General features: G+C 42.8%; 1 protein-coding gene across 5 annotated transcripts in view; it reads left to right on the forward strand.

Moving 5' to 3' along the window:
* Positions 1-12,171, forward strand: part of Elmo1 (engulfment and cell motility 1) — a 532,260-nt gene that overhangs the window by 118,906 nt on the left and 401,183 nt on the right. For all 5 annotated transcript variants that reach the window (XM_026777428.1, XM_005369890.2, XM_026777430.1 and 2 more), the window contains one exon: positions 275-347. In XM_026777428.1, coding sequence (XP_026633229.1) covers positions 275-347 — 73 coding nt within the window. The remainder of the gene's footprint in view (positions 1-274; positions 348-12,171) is intronic.

Consider the following 12,171-nt stretch of genomic DNA (forward strand, 5'->3'; position numbering starts at 1 on the left):
TGGGGCCTGGGTAGTGAGGGTGAGCCAATGCTGGGGCCTGGGTAGTGAGGGTGGGCCAATGTTGGGGCCTGGGTAGTGAGGGTGAGCCAATGTTGGGGCCTGGGTAGTGAGGGTGGGCCATACCATTTTGTCTTGGGAACTTACTGCCTTGTAAAAAGTCCTGTTCTGCCAATTCTAATTCTAGAGAGTTTAATTCATCTCAGTCCTATAAAAACTGCTAAGCCAGAAATTGCCACTTTCATGTTTCTGATTACTTATACTTGTGTTTCTAAAGGTGGTCTCTTGCCAACCATGAATACTTTGCACTGCAGCATGCTGATAGCTCAAACTTCTACATCACGGAAAAGGTAGGCACCTGTGTTATATAGTCTGGGCACTCATACTGACGGGAAGTCAATCGCTGCTATTTCTTCTGTTTAGGGCTGGTCAAAATTTTATGTCCCTACCCTCTGTGACAATAGGGTCTGCAGAGCAAAAACTGCTACTTTAGTATTAGAAACATAGTGTTTTTCATTCACGAGTGAAGTTCATTTGTCCTAGCACTTGGGGAAACAGAGGTACATGAATCTCTGTGAGTCTGAGGCCAGCCTGGTCGACATAAAGAATTCCAGGACAGTCCAGGCTGCATAGAGAGAGTCTATCTTAAAAAACAAAAATAAAAATAAGATAAAAAATTAAAAAAAGAGTGAAGTTCTAGTAGGTTTCTTAGTTTTAACAAACCACATTTTTTTCTTTAATTCTTTTACATTGCATTTATTTGTTGGGGTGTGAGGGTATGGAGGTCAGAGGACAACTTTCAGGAACCAAGCTTGAGTGGTAAGGCTTCGTGACAAGTGCCTTTACCTGCTGATCCATCTTCTACAGCAAATATTTTAATAACCGTTTACTTCTCTTTTTTCAGGGTTTTATTTTTCTCTCTCCATTGGTTTGTTTTTGTTGAAAGTACTTACAACAATTACCAAAATAGTCATGTGAAGTGTGACATTGTGCGGACGCTCACTGTTTCGTGGCTTTTGGGAGCCTGCTTTTTTTGTGCATGATTTGAGCTCTGTTTAATAAGTTTGCTTAGGTGTAGAGATATGTGAGGATTATGAAGGACCCTGAAAGAAAGGAAACAAGTTCTTTGGTATGGGAAGGAGAAATTAGCAATGACTGATCTCCTGTTGTGTGCCAGAAGCTGAAGTAAGCAAATCACTTATGTATGCTAATTTTTTTCTCAAGATAAAACTCCAGTATAAGAATATTGACTTTATCTGGTTAATAGATAAAAACAATCACTGGAGTCAAGTGGTTAGATCAATACAGGACTTCTGAAGTTAAGAAGGAGCTTAAGGTCTTTGTGCATCTAGAATTTCATCTTCGGAAGTTTCTGAAACAGGTTAGGTTCCCACTAAACTCTTGAGCACTTGCTGAGGTATAAAGGAACCGAGTGTCCTCATGGATGGACATCTTGTGGTGTTGATGGCGAAGGAGGGAAGAGACCGGTCAGCTCCTGCCACCTGGTCCCCTGGCTGGAGCTGGAACCAATGAGAACACAATGCCCCTGAGAAGGGAAGATCGGGTGACCTCAGGTTCAAAAATATGGTAGACCTTATTTGTCCCAGTCAGCAGTTTCTGGGGTGACCTTGGGATTTCCTCATGAGTCAGATGGTGGGAGGTGAAAACAGTGCAGTGTCCTGCTTGGATCTCACTGGCTGTCCCTGAAGACGGTGGCCCTTTGGTTATCAGGACTAGTGTACTTAGATACCTGGAAATGCCTTCAGAAATTACCTTTTCTTCCCAGAAGGACTCTGGGACTTTCAAGAGTGACCAAGTTTTCTTTTCCTATTGCTGGGTGCAGGTGGAGAATTAGTAGTTGGACTAGATTTCCTGGAAGGTGTTGGTTGTCTTTAAGTATACCTTTGGTTTCTTTAATTCAATCCATAAAAACTTAGTTTTCCTCTAAATTTTTCTCAATATGTTTTACTCTTGCTGCATCTATATAATTTACACACTATTCTCTGTGAGATAAAGAGGATATAAATAAAGGAAAGTTACATTTTATCATTGTGGTTTCATTCATCGGCCATGGGCAAAGCCTTAAACATGAGAATACAATAGAGTCTCTTAGAGTGTATATCCTGTGTTTTTGTGAAATATTTTCCTCATATACCTGCATAGTGAACATGTAGATTGAACTGATTCTTCAACCCGTGTTATGATAAGCTTGTTCACAAATGGCCCTGTCTTTGACTAATGAATGTTGACTTGTGTCAACCAGTGGCTGTCATATCCCCTAATCAAAGAAAGGCCCTGAGTATAATCATCTCAGGGAGAGAGGGAACTTCTCACGAGGGCAGGTTTTCAAATCCCAACACCAGACATTGAACGGGTGAACTTTGGAGAGGTCTTGGATGTTTCCGTTTAAGGAGTTCTACAGGAAATGCTGCTGTAGTATAGACAAGGATTTCCCAAAGAAGAGAGAGCCTTTGTGCTTCAAGGACAGGCAGGTCTCTTTTCTAAAATGCTGGACCCAAACCCATGGAACATGGTGCGCTCTGATTCAAAGTGGTTACAATGCTAGATTGAGGAGTATATGTTTGCACTGCCATTTCTTAGAGTGATTTTTAAAATCACTATCGATACCGTCATATAGCATTGTATCATCTTTTTTTTTTGAGCTGAAATTCATATATGCTCAGAAAACCTAAACTGCTAAGAATAGGGGTACACTCAGTATTTTTGAGGCATTGTAATCATTTTTGGAGGGGGATCTTGTTGCCTAAGAGATTCTTACCGTTGGGTTTAAAGGAACTGCTCACGTGTCTGCCCTCAGTTCTTCAGCCATAGTCTCAGAGATTAGCCTTTTATGAAGAGTTTAGAGAGTGAGAAAACTCATCCTCCCAGTCCTCGTCCTTGGTTTGTAAATAGCGTGTCGCCACTCTCTCGGCCAGCTGTGCGTGCTTGTGCAAGCATAGAGCTAGTCATGCGCAGCGTAGGACACCACAGTGGATCTTGACCCCTTGGGGGTCAAACCTGGGTTACTCTCAGTCTGCATCTCAGTTCTTGCAAATTGCTTCTCTCTGAAAATAGGGACCTTTTTTTTCCATTCTTAAAATAGCATAGTTAACATCCTCTCGTTACTTACAGCCCGGTGAGTTGTTAGGTAATATCTGCGTTGCCATGGTTACCGGTGACTAATTTTTGAAACTTGTAGATGCCATTAGTTTCTGACTTTCACTTGCTATGAAATGGTTGTCCTCGTTCTGACAAAAATCACCTGTAATTTAAAAGGGAAAATATTCTCCAGCCCTGGCCCATCATGGGAACACGTGAGGGGATTGAGGGATGTTTGAATGTCAATAAGGAACCCCTCCTCCACCTACTTTTCTCATGTTATCTGAACCCATTCTCTAAAATAGTTGCATGGGGACAATGTCATGTTAAGGAACATTTTGTAGAAGTATATTATGGAAAGTGTAGGGGACGTTAAAAAGTATCTATTTGCAAGTTCAAATTCTGACTCAGAAACATAAATTGCAGGATAGACGAATGGTGTGTATGTTCATGAGTTTGTGTGTGTGTGCGGGTGTGTGTGTGAGAGAGAGAGAGAAAGAGAGAGAGAGAGAGAGAGAGAGAGAGAGAGAGAGAGAGAGAGAGAAAGCACGCATACGTATGTGCCTGTACATGCACACATATGTGACTGTGTTTCAGTGAAAGTTCTCTTTTGAGTAAAAATGGCAGTGAGAGAGGGTTCAACTTTTTAGCCATCACCTTCATCACAGTCTCATGAGCTAAGCATCTTCATTTAAATGGAGAAATAAGGGAAGTTATAGGATGATTGGTTTAGGCCAGACACAGCAAAGGTGACCAAGCCCAGCCTAGCCCCCGTACCCCTGCTCCCAGAGCTGTGGGAATCTCTCTGCTCCCTGGGCGCTTGTGTGTGGAGGAATACCCTTTCTTTACTGACATCTGGTTGGCCATCTCCATCCAGATTGCCTCAGGAGTCACAGGATAACAGTACCACTGTTAGCAGTGTCAGTGTGTGACTTCCTTATACTGGTGCATTGTGGGCATTTACATCAGGTGTAACCTCTGTGAACTCACTGAAGAGTTATAAACCCTTTTACCTGCCTTTGCTATGGATTATGTGGCTCTCGGGGGGGGGGGAGTACTGTATTGTACTAATGGCATCTTTTCTTTTTAAGGGAAATGAGAAAAGTGCCTTGTTCTCTTTAAGTATGAAGAAAGGGGTGGAGGAAACATGGTGAGGGATGTACTTTTGGATAACTGAGGTTGTGCCATATTTGCGAAATGGTATTTGGCTACTCTCTGTCAAGATCAACTCAATTATGTATGAACTAGAGAGATTCATTAGCATAAATTCAGTAAATCCGTTATCTGGTAATCGCAGAGATGTGATGAGCTTCCTGCAGTGTCTCTGCAAAGCTGCCCTGGAGGCTCTGGAGGAAGGATGGTTGTTTGGGGGCCCCAGTGTTCTGCTGTCCCCTTCGATGTCCTCTGGTTTCTCAGCCTGTGTTCCAGAATTCCTGTCAGACAGCGCTGTGTGGCCTCTGGGATGGAGCATCCTGTCCTGGGAGATTATTGTGCAAATTCCATTGTCACTTTGGTCATATGTCATCAGAGTAAAACCAGTGTCCGAAAAGCACCGAAGTTCCGTGACAAGCAGAGAGGAAAGCCGGTGTGGGAGTCAGTGAGAGCAACGGAGAGCCAAGCTTCCTGTGCTGATTTCCATCTCAAATTTCCTTTGCCTGAGTTTCATCCTTGTCAGAGGACCTGTGGAGGCTGCCAGTCAACCCTGCCCCTCACTGAAACCTCTGTGTACTGATCTTTGTGACTGACAGACAGGTCAAGAACCTTCTCAAAGACAGACATTTCAAATTGAGCAAGCCCAAGCCCAGGCTGGTTATAAGTTTCCTAGGCCAGCAAGGTTCTTCTGTAACAGTCAGGATTCTTTTGATTAGGAGTCAATGTTGCTTCCTCAGCAAACTTTACACCTCAGCCTGTGCTCTGTTCACACCTGAGGAGCTGGCCAGTTGGCCTAGCTCTTAGCACATGGGAGTAAAGAGAAAGGCTCCTGGACCTCATCTTCAGCTCTTGTGGGCTCCCTAACCTAGGCATTTCTCTCCTTGGTGTCTCCTCCCCCTCTGACCCTCCAGACTGGTGTATCTTCTGCAAAGCATGATATGCTGCTGAACTCTGTGCTTGTGTTGTGACCCAAGCAGACATGTGTTAACAGTGCTGACAGAGGCCATGTTAGCTCTTGCGTATTTGATCTCAGCCTTTGTCAAGCAAAGGTCTCTTATAGTCAACCTGCTTGTCTCAGGCTCATTGCTCATATCTGGAGTGGCCAGAATGAAATGGCCATGCCGGGAGGAAAGAGACACACATGAATACATTTAACAAAAGAAACATGTCAAGTGTCCAGTATGTTTCAGGTGCTGGGCTAAGCTTTGGGTACAGTTCCACGGTCCCAGCCTTCCTGATTCTCACAGACAGATACTCACCTGTATCGTTTGATTACATTGACAGTAAGTGCCACAGAGGAAATAAAGTCTTCAGGAAGTGACATTTAGGCGAAGGTCTAAAGAGAACAGAGGGTGGAGATGCAGACAGCAGTAAAATGACTCAAGTTAGTAGCTGGGTGTGAGCTCTCAGAGCTTGGGAGGCTATTATAAGAATATTGCCCTGCTTTTGAGGCCAGCCTGATCTACATACTGAGATCCTGTCTCAGATAAACAAAGCCAAACTCAATCATAGAATAAAACCACACAAACACCAGACCCAGATTATTTACTTGCAAAGAGAAGGAAGAAAGACAGACCGAGGTGGGCTAATTTATGGCTGAGCAGTTTTGCATAAGCCACCACTGTTACAGGCCTTTTCGTGGTGTTTTAAGATCTGTAGCTTTATTCTAAAACTAAATGAAAACTCTGAGGTAATTTTCAGCTGGACTTGACCACACATGCTTGGGCTGTTAATACTCTGATTTTGTTGGAAGCATCAGTCAAGTCTATGGTAGAAACCATGAGAAAACCCAGTTCATTGTGGATGGGAAAAGAATTCAAGGTTGGCTTGAAATACACAGAGAAACCGACACAAATGCTGGCTTTCTTCTTGAATCCAAGGATAACATGGGACCAGATAGGAGAGCTGAGATAATCTGCTTTCATCACGGCGCAGTGGTGCACACCTTTAACTGCAGCACTCAGGAGGCAGAGGCGGGTGGATCTTTGATTTTGAAGTAGACCTGGTCTACATGGAGAACTCCAGACTAGCTAGGGATACATAGTGAGACTCTGCTCTTTTAAAAAAAATAAGGAAGAAATATCTGCCTTCATAAGGCTTACTGCTTATCACCTCCTTGGCAGCTTACTAATGTTTATAATGAGACTTTATACTTGAATCAAAGTGCTCTTTATTCATTTCAAATGATGTCTTCTTAATAAGTTTATTTTCATAGCCAGATAAAATGTCAGTACTTACACTGTTATAGAAATTACTTGGGATACAGGTGTTCCTAATTTCAAATACATGTATTTTCTAAGTTAGATTAGGAAAAAAAAATAGAAAAAAATACTTGCAGTATTTTCCCCATAGATTAGTATGCAGAATATAGGAAAGAGGAATTTATTTTTTTTTTTTAGATTTGACAGCTTAGTGTGTGTTGCATTGAGTGAGATAATTAAGAAACAGTGTTTGTCCCCATTGAAGTTTCTGTCTTGAGACAGATTAGTTGATATCACCTGATGATAGAAAAACCTTGTGTTAGTAAAGATTATTATGGAAATAATTTGAATTTTATAGGTGTATGATCGAACCATTGTAATTCTGTTCTTATGAAAACACTGTCGGGTGGGATGTGGTGCTTCTGCTCTTGTTCTCTAATGTTACTATCGAGCTGTAGTTCATACACCCTAAAATGCAGCTGCCTTAGTTATTTCTCTCTTGCTGTGACAAAACACTATGAGAAGACAACTTAAGGAGAAAAAGAATTTATTTGGGGCTCGCAGTTTCAAAGGATGAGTCCTTGACCATCGTGATAGGGAGCCTGGCAGCTGGTAGGCAGACATAGCATTGGGGCAGTGACTGAGAGCCTGCATCTCATCCAGAGGCACCAGGCAGAAAGAGGGGGAGGGACGCAGGGGGGGAGGGACAGAGACCGAGCCAAAGAACATGTGCACACTAATTGGGAATGGCTTGGGCTATTGAAACTTCAAAGCCCATCCTCAGTGACACATCCACCAACAAGGCTACACCTCCTAATCCTTTCAAAAGAGTTCTACCAACTGGGGGCCAAGCATTCACGTGTACAAGCCTGTGGGGGCCATTCTTATTCAGACGACCTCCATAAGTGAACAGTGCAGTAGTTTTTCTGTCCTGCTTTATCGTTTTAGCAAATCCATGACATTATTGTGCAGGACATTTCTATCTTCTAAAACAGCAGCTCTCAGACTTAAAGGCAGAACTAAGATTTGTCCAGCAGCTCATAGTGAAGACTCTGACACTTCTAACTAGTGAGGATCTACCTAGCATAATGCTGTGCTCTGGTGGATGGAGGCATAGACTCTGAATCCGAAGATATAGAACATCCAAGAGACTCATCAGCTTCTATGCATACTGAAGTTTCCAGAAAGGAAGGCTTTGACCCTGACTTAAAGTGTTGCTGACACTCTTCCCCCAGGCCACATACTATTTTTCATTAACTAAAGGGCAAGTCACATGTGACACATTTTCCGACAGCTGGAACCTTTGGACATCACTGTTTATGGGAGTCAGCTACTAGGAACGGAGGTCGGAGCTGCTCCAGGAAAAGCAGTTGGAAAATAGGTCCTCTTGTAAGCTGTTTGCAACATGCGAACCATAAGCCAAGAATTGCTACTCCCAACCCCCTACATTTTTGAGTTTCTCTAATTGGAAGTCCCAAAGATTGTTAGTATTAATATTTACTTTAAGAGCATATTGGATTTTTTCCCGGTTCAATAGTTGAAGATCAAAGGCAGGGGTTCAGTCAAGGGTGAAATGCTAGTTACAGAATGTATGTCTTGCTATTTGGTTCTGGAAAGATAGCCGCAGTAGAATAAAATTAGGGCTGTTGGGCTCCCTCTGCCCTTTCTGAATCCATCAGGCGCGACACAAGATCTCAATCTCTCTCAGATTGTCCCGACTATGCAGTCCTGGCACTGCTCTCCAGCCAGCTACCGCCCTTGCTGTCAGTGGCACCCCGCCTGTATTCTGGTGCCTTGGCTCTTAGTGACTCAAACTAAATTTGCAGTAAACATTCTGAAGTCTCTAAAAACATTTTTTGGGGGTGGTTTTGGAGCTTTGTAATTACAGTTTGAGAATTGGATAGCAGCTCTCATTTTGAATTACTCAGTGTTTTTCCTTTAGTGAGGCCTTGGAAATGCATAAACTTCGAGATGAAGGAAAAAGACAGTCTAAGTTGAATACCATAAATGAGGGGGCGTGAGCAAGCAGGGCAGTGATGCCATCAGCATTGCTCAGATAGCAGTGGGTTTTGTGGCATGTTATTTAAGCTTACCACTGCCTCGTGGATATGGGCTATAACAGGATGATTACATAGATGGAAGCCTTGTTTGCCTGGGCTCTGTGGCTTGTGCTTGGTAAGATATGGCAGCTTCTAGAATTACAGGCCATGACAAATGCCAGGGGTCATGATGATTCCATGTTCTCCAGTTTGGCTATTAAACCAATGAATAGATTGACTCAGTCACAGAAACTTTTAACTGTGTGGTGTTCAGATGCAGAGGACTTTCTTCATGGACTTTCTTCAATGATAGACTGCCTCCCTGACTTCCTCCAAAGACAGATTTCTCCCTGACTGCAAATGACCGTGGAGACTCTAACAGGCAAAAGTGAGACAGACACATATACTCATTATTGAAGCCATCAGTTCAATGCATGGCCTTGTCTATTATCACATGTTCAAAAGCCAGCGTCATATTGCAAAGCTTCTCAGAAAACCCTGCTTGTGTTTTTATGCTAGGGACAGAAAATTTATTTTTAAGTACTTATTAGATTTTCTTTTTCAGGGTGAGGATGGAAGTCCAATGTGAGTGATATTGTTTTGTTTTTGGTGTGTGTGTGTGTGTGTGTGTGTGTAGGAAATTAAAAACACAACGTTATTTTGTTGCGTAAAATGGCCCTTTTGATTTTTGTAGTGTATTATTTCTACCTTGCTTTATATTTTTAAAGCATTTGCTAGAACCTGTCAAAGGGAACTTATGATTACTAATGGTTGTGTTTAACAATAGGAAAACCATTCATTATTCTCTGTCCTCCAAGATCAAAACCCAAGCTAGATGCCCTCACCTTGTGTTATCCCAGTGTCTATAACTCTGCTCAATGGAAAATTCATAGAAGAATGGGTATCTGTTACTGTCATAAGCCAGTAACCCGAGGTCACGTGTAAGAGACAGGCATGGGCAGGAGCATACAGGAAGGGAGGAAAGGAAGAAAGGCAGAGTTAGGTCAGGAGCCTGTGGGAAGAGCAGAAGATGGAGATTTTTGTCTTTACTAGGAAAAGCAGTGTGCCTGCAGGGTTATAGAGGTGGTATATAGACCTCTAGGTTTCTGTTCTTTGCACCATGGTCAGTTAAGATATAATAATTACTGTATAATGTAATCTTTCCCTACTGATTTCCGTTGTTCTAGATATCTTTTGCAGTCACACCCTCCAAAACCCTATGCAATTAGTAACAAAATAAAAACTCATTCCTGGTGGCAGTGCTAGCTTATGCTTGTTGGTCAGGAATTTGGATGTGACTTTTCATTATTTGGCATCTGGGGCCACAGGTTGGAAGCCATATGGTAGAATTGTATAGAAGTGCATTTGCTCATGCCTAGCTCCTAGGCTGTGATGACTCAAATGACTGGCCTCCGAGAGGATGGTAAACTGAGATCTCTGCTCCCTAGCACCCTGTGACATTCCTATGTGGCTTGGGATTTCTCCTGGCATGGCGGCAGTGTTATTAGACAGAGACTGTTTTGCAGAGAGTAAAGCAGCAGCCGTGTGGCTTCTTGTGAAGATCCTGTTAGTCACGACTACTGTTTTCGTATTCTGTTTGTCTCAGCACTCATGACCTGCCCAAACTCAAGGGCCAAGATCTAGACTGTTCTTGCCCATGGAAGGTGTAGTAAAGAACCTAGAGGGCTGGTTGGAAAAACTTCCTGCCATTCTTGCCATTTCTGTCAGGGAAAAGTAGTCAGGTAGACATCTTTCCAGAGGTTATCCAAGAAGAAACTGGCTTCTACTTTTGATAGATTCCAACTGCTTAAGCAGAGAGAAAGAACAAAAGGAAACCCTATAAGAAAGCATATGTCATAAAAATGTATGGTGGCAGTGAATGATGGGCACACAAGGAAATGTCTTTGAGTCTGGAGTGATGGCTCAGCAGTTAACAGCACTTGCTGCTCTTATAGATAACCTGGGATATTCCTAGCACCCGCATGATGGTTCACAAACACCTGCAACTCCAATTCCTGGGGATTTGATGCTTTCTTTTGGCCTCCTTGGATACCAGATACACACGTGACATACAGAGATACATCCAAGCAAAAACTCATACGAACACGGACAGACACACACACATACATAGTACATGCATACATACTATGTACATTTACATAAATTCCTTCTTCTGGCTTCTATGGGTACCAGACATACATGTGATACACAGACATATACCCAGGCAAAACACTCATATGAATGTAAATAAACAGATAAATTTGAGAAAGAAAAGATTCCTGTTGACCTTTCTTAACCTTGGAGGCGGGAAAGCAACAGAGCTGTGTGTTCTCAGCAGCATTTATTAGGCGCTTGGATTTGAATGCAGGTTTGGGGGAAGTTTTCTTGGGTCCTTTCCTCTCTGTCTTGGTTTCAGTCACTGCTTTTCACTGTTAAACTTGGTGCTGTGACTGACAGGAGAGCCACATAGTTATCCTGAGCCTACTGTGACAGAAGTCAGGGTAACCTTGGTTATCAAGTATAATAAAAGGCACCTTCTCTTTTATGGAAATGGGGGAAAAGGCAATAAAGTGAACTTTAAAAGTTTAATTGTTCGTGTAAAATTTGGTGGAGCACACCTGCTACAGAATTGGGGAGCAGAAGCAGGAAGATCTTTGTGAGTTCAGGACTGCCTGGTCTACAGGGGAGTTCTGGGTCAGCCAGGATTATATAGTGAGATCTTGTCTTTTTTTTTTTTTAAAGATTTATTTATTTATTTATTATGTACATAGTGTTCAGTCTCCATGCCTGCAGGCCAGAAGAGGGCACCAGATCTCCTTACTGATGGTTGTGAGCCACCATGTGGTTGCTGGGAATTGAACTCAGGACCTCCGGAAGAGCAGTCAGTGCTCTTAACCTCTGAGCCATCTCTCCAGCCCCCCCCCTTTCTTTTTAAAGGTTTTTTTGTTTGTGGTCTTATCCCCAAATTTTTATTTCATTGTGTTATAAATGGACAGAGATAACTTCCTGTTCAATTGTTTTATTTTTTTATTTGTGTTCTGTGCTTGCGTGAGTGTGTGTGTGTGATTTGTGTGTGTGTGTGTGTGTGTGTGTGTGTGTATAATCGCACTCATCCCATGGCATTCACACAGAGCCCAGAAGACAACTTTTGGGATTCTGTTCTCTCTGTCAACTGGAAAGGGAGATGGAATTCAGGTCATCAGGTCTGCACCACAATTGCTTCCACCCACTGAGCCTTCTCTCCAGTCCCCTAAATTTTCTTTAATGTATTTCTTCTCTTTTCCATTCTCTGCTTTTCTAGCATATTCTCTGTCCTTTCAGATTCTTTTCCTTATACTTAATTGCCTTTCCTTTTTCTGTGACCTCCTTCTGATTTCACTCTCTTCCAGTTCTTCCCTACTGTCCATTGGTTACCAGCTGTATATAAAAAAGATTTTCTCTTCCTACTCTGTCCAATGGATGCCGCTGCTTCTTCATCTTCCTCTATCCTCCTCCTCCTCCTTTTCACCTTCCTCCATCCTCCTCCTCCTCCTCCTTCTTCACCTTCCTCCATCCTCCATCCTCCTCCTCCTTCTTCACCTTCCTCCGTCCTCCTCCTCCTTCTTCACCTTCCTCCATCCTCCTCCTCCTCCTCCTTTACCTTCCTCCATCCTCCTCCTCCTTCTCCTTCACCTTCCTCCATC

The sequence above is a fragment of the Microtus ochrogaster genome, unplaced genomic scaffold (assembly GCF_000317375.1).
Source record: "Microtus ochrogaster isolate Prairie Vole_2 unplaced genomic scaffold, MicOch1.0 UNK66, whole genome shotgun sequence".
Lineage (NCBI taxonomy): Eukaryota > Metazoa > Chordata > Mammalia > Rodentia > Cricetidae > Microtus > Microtus ochrogaster.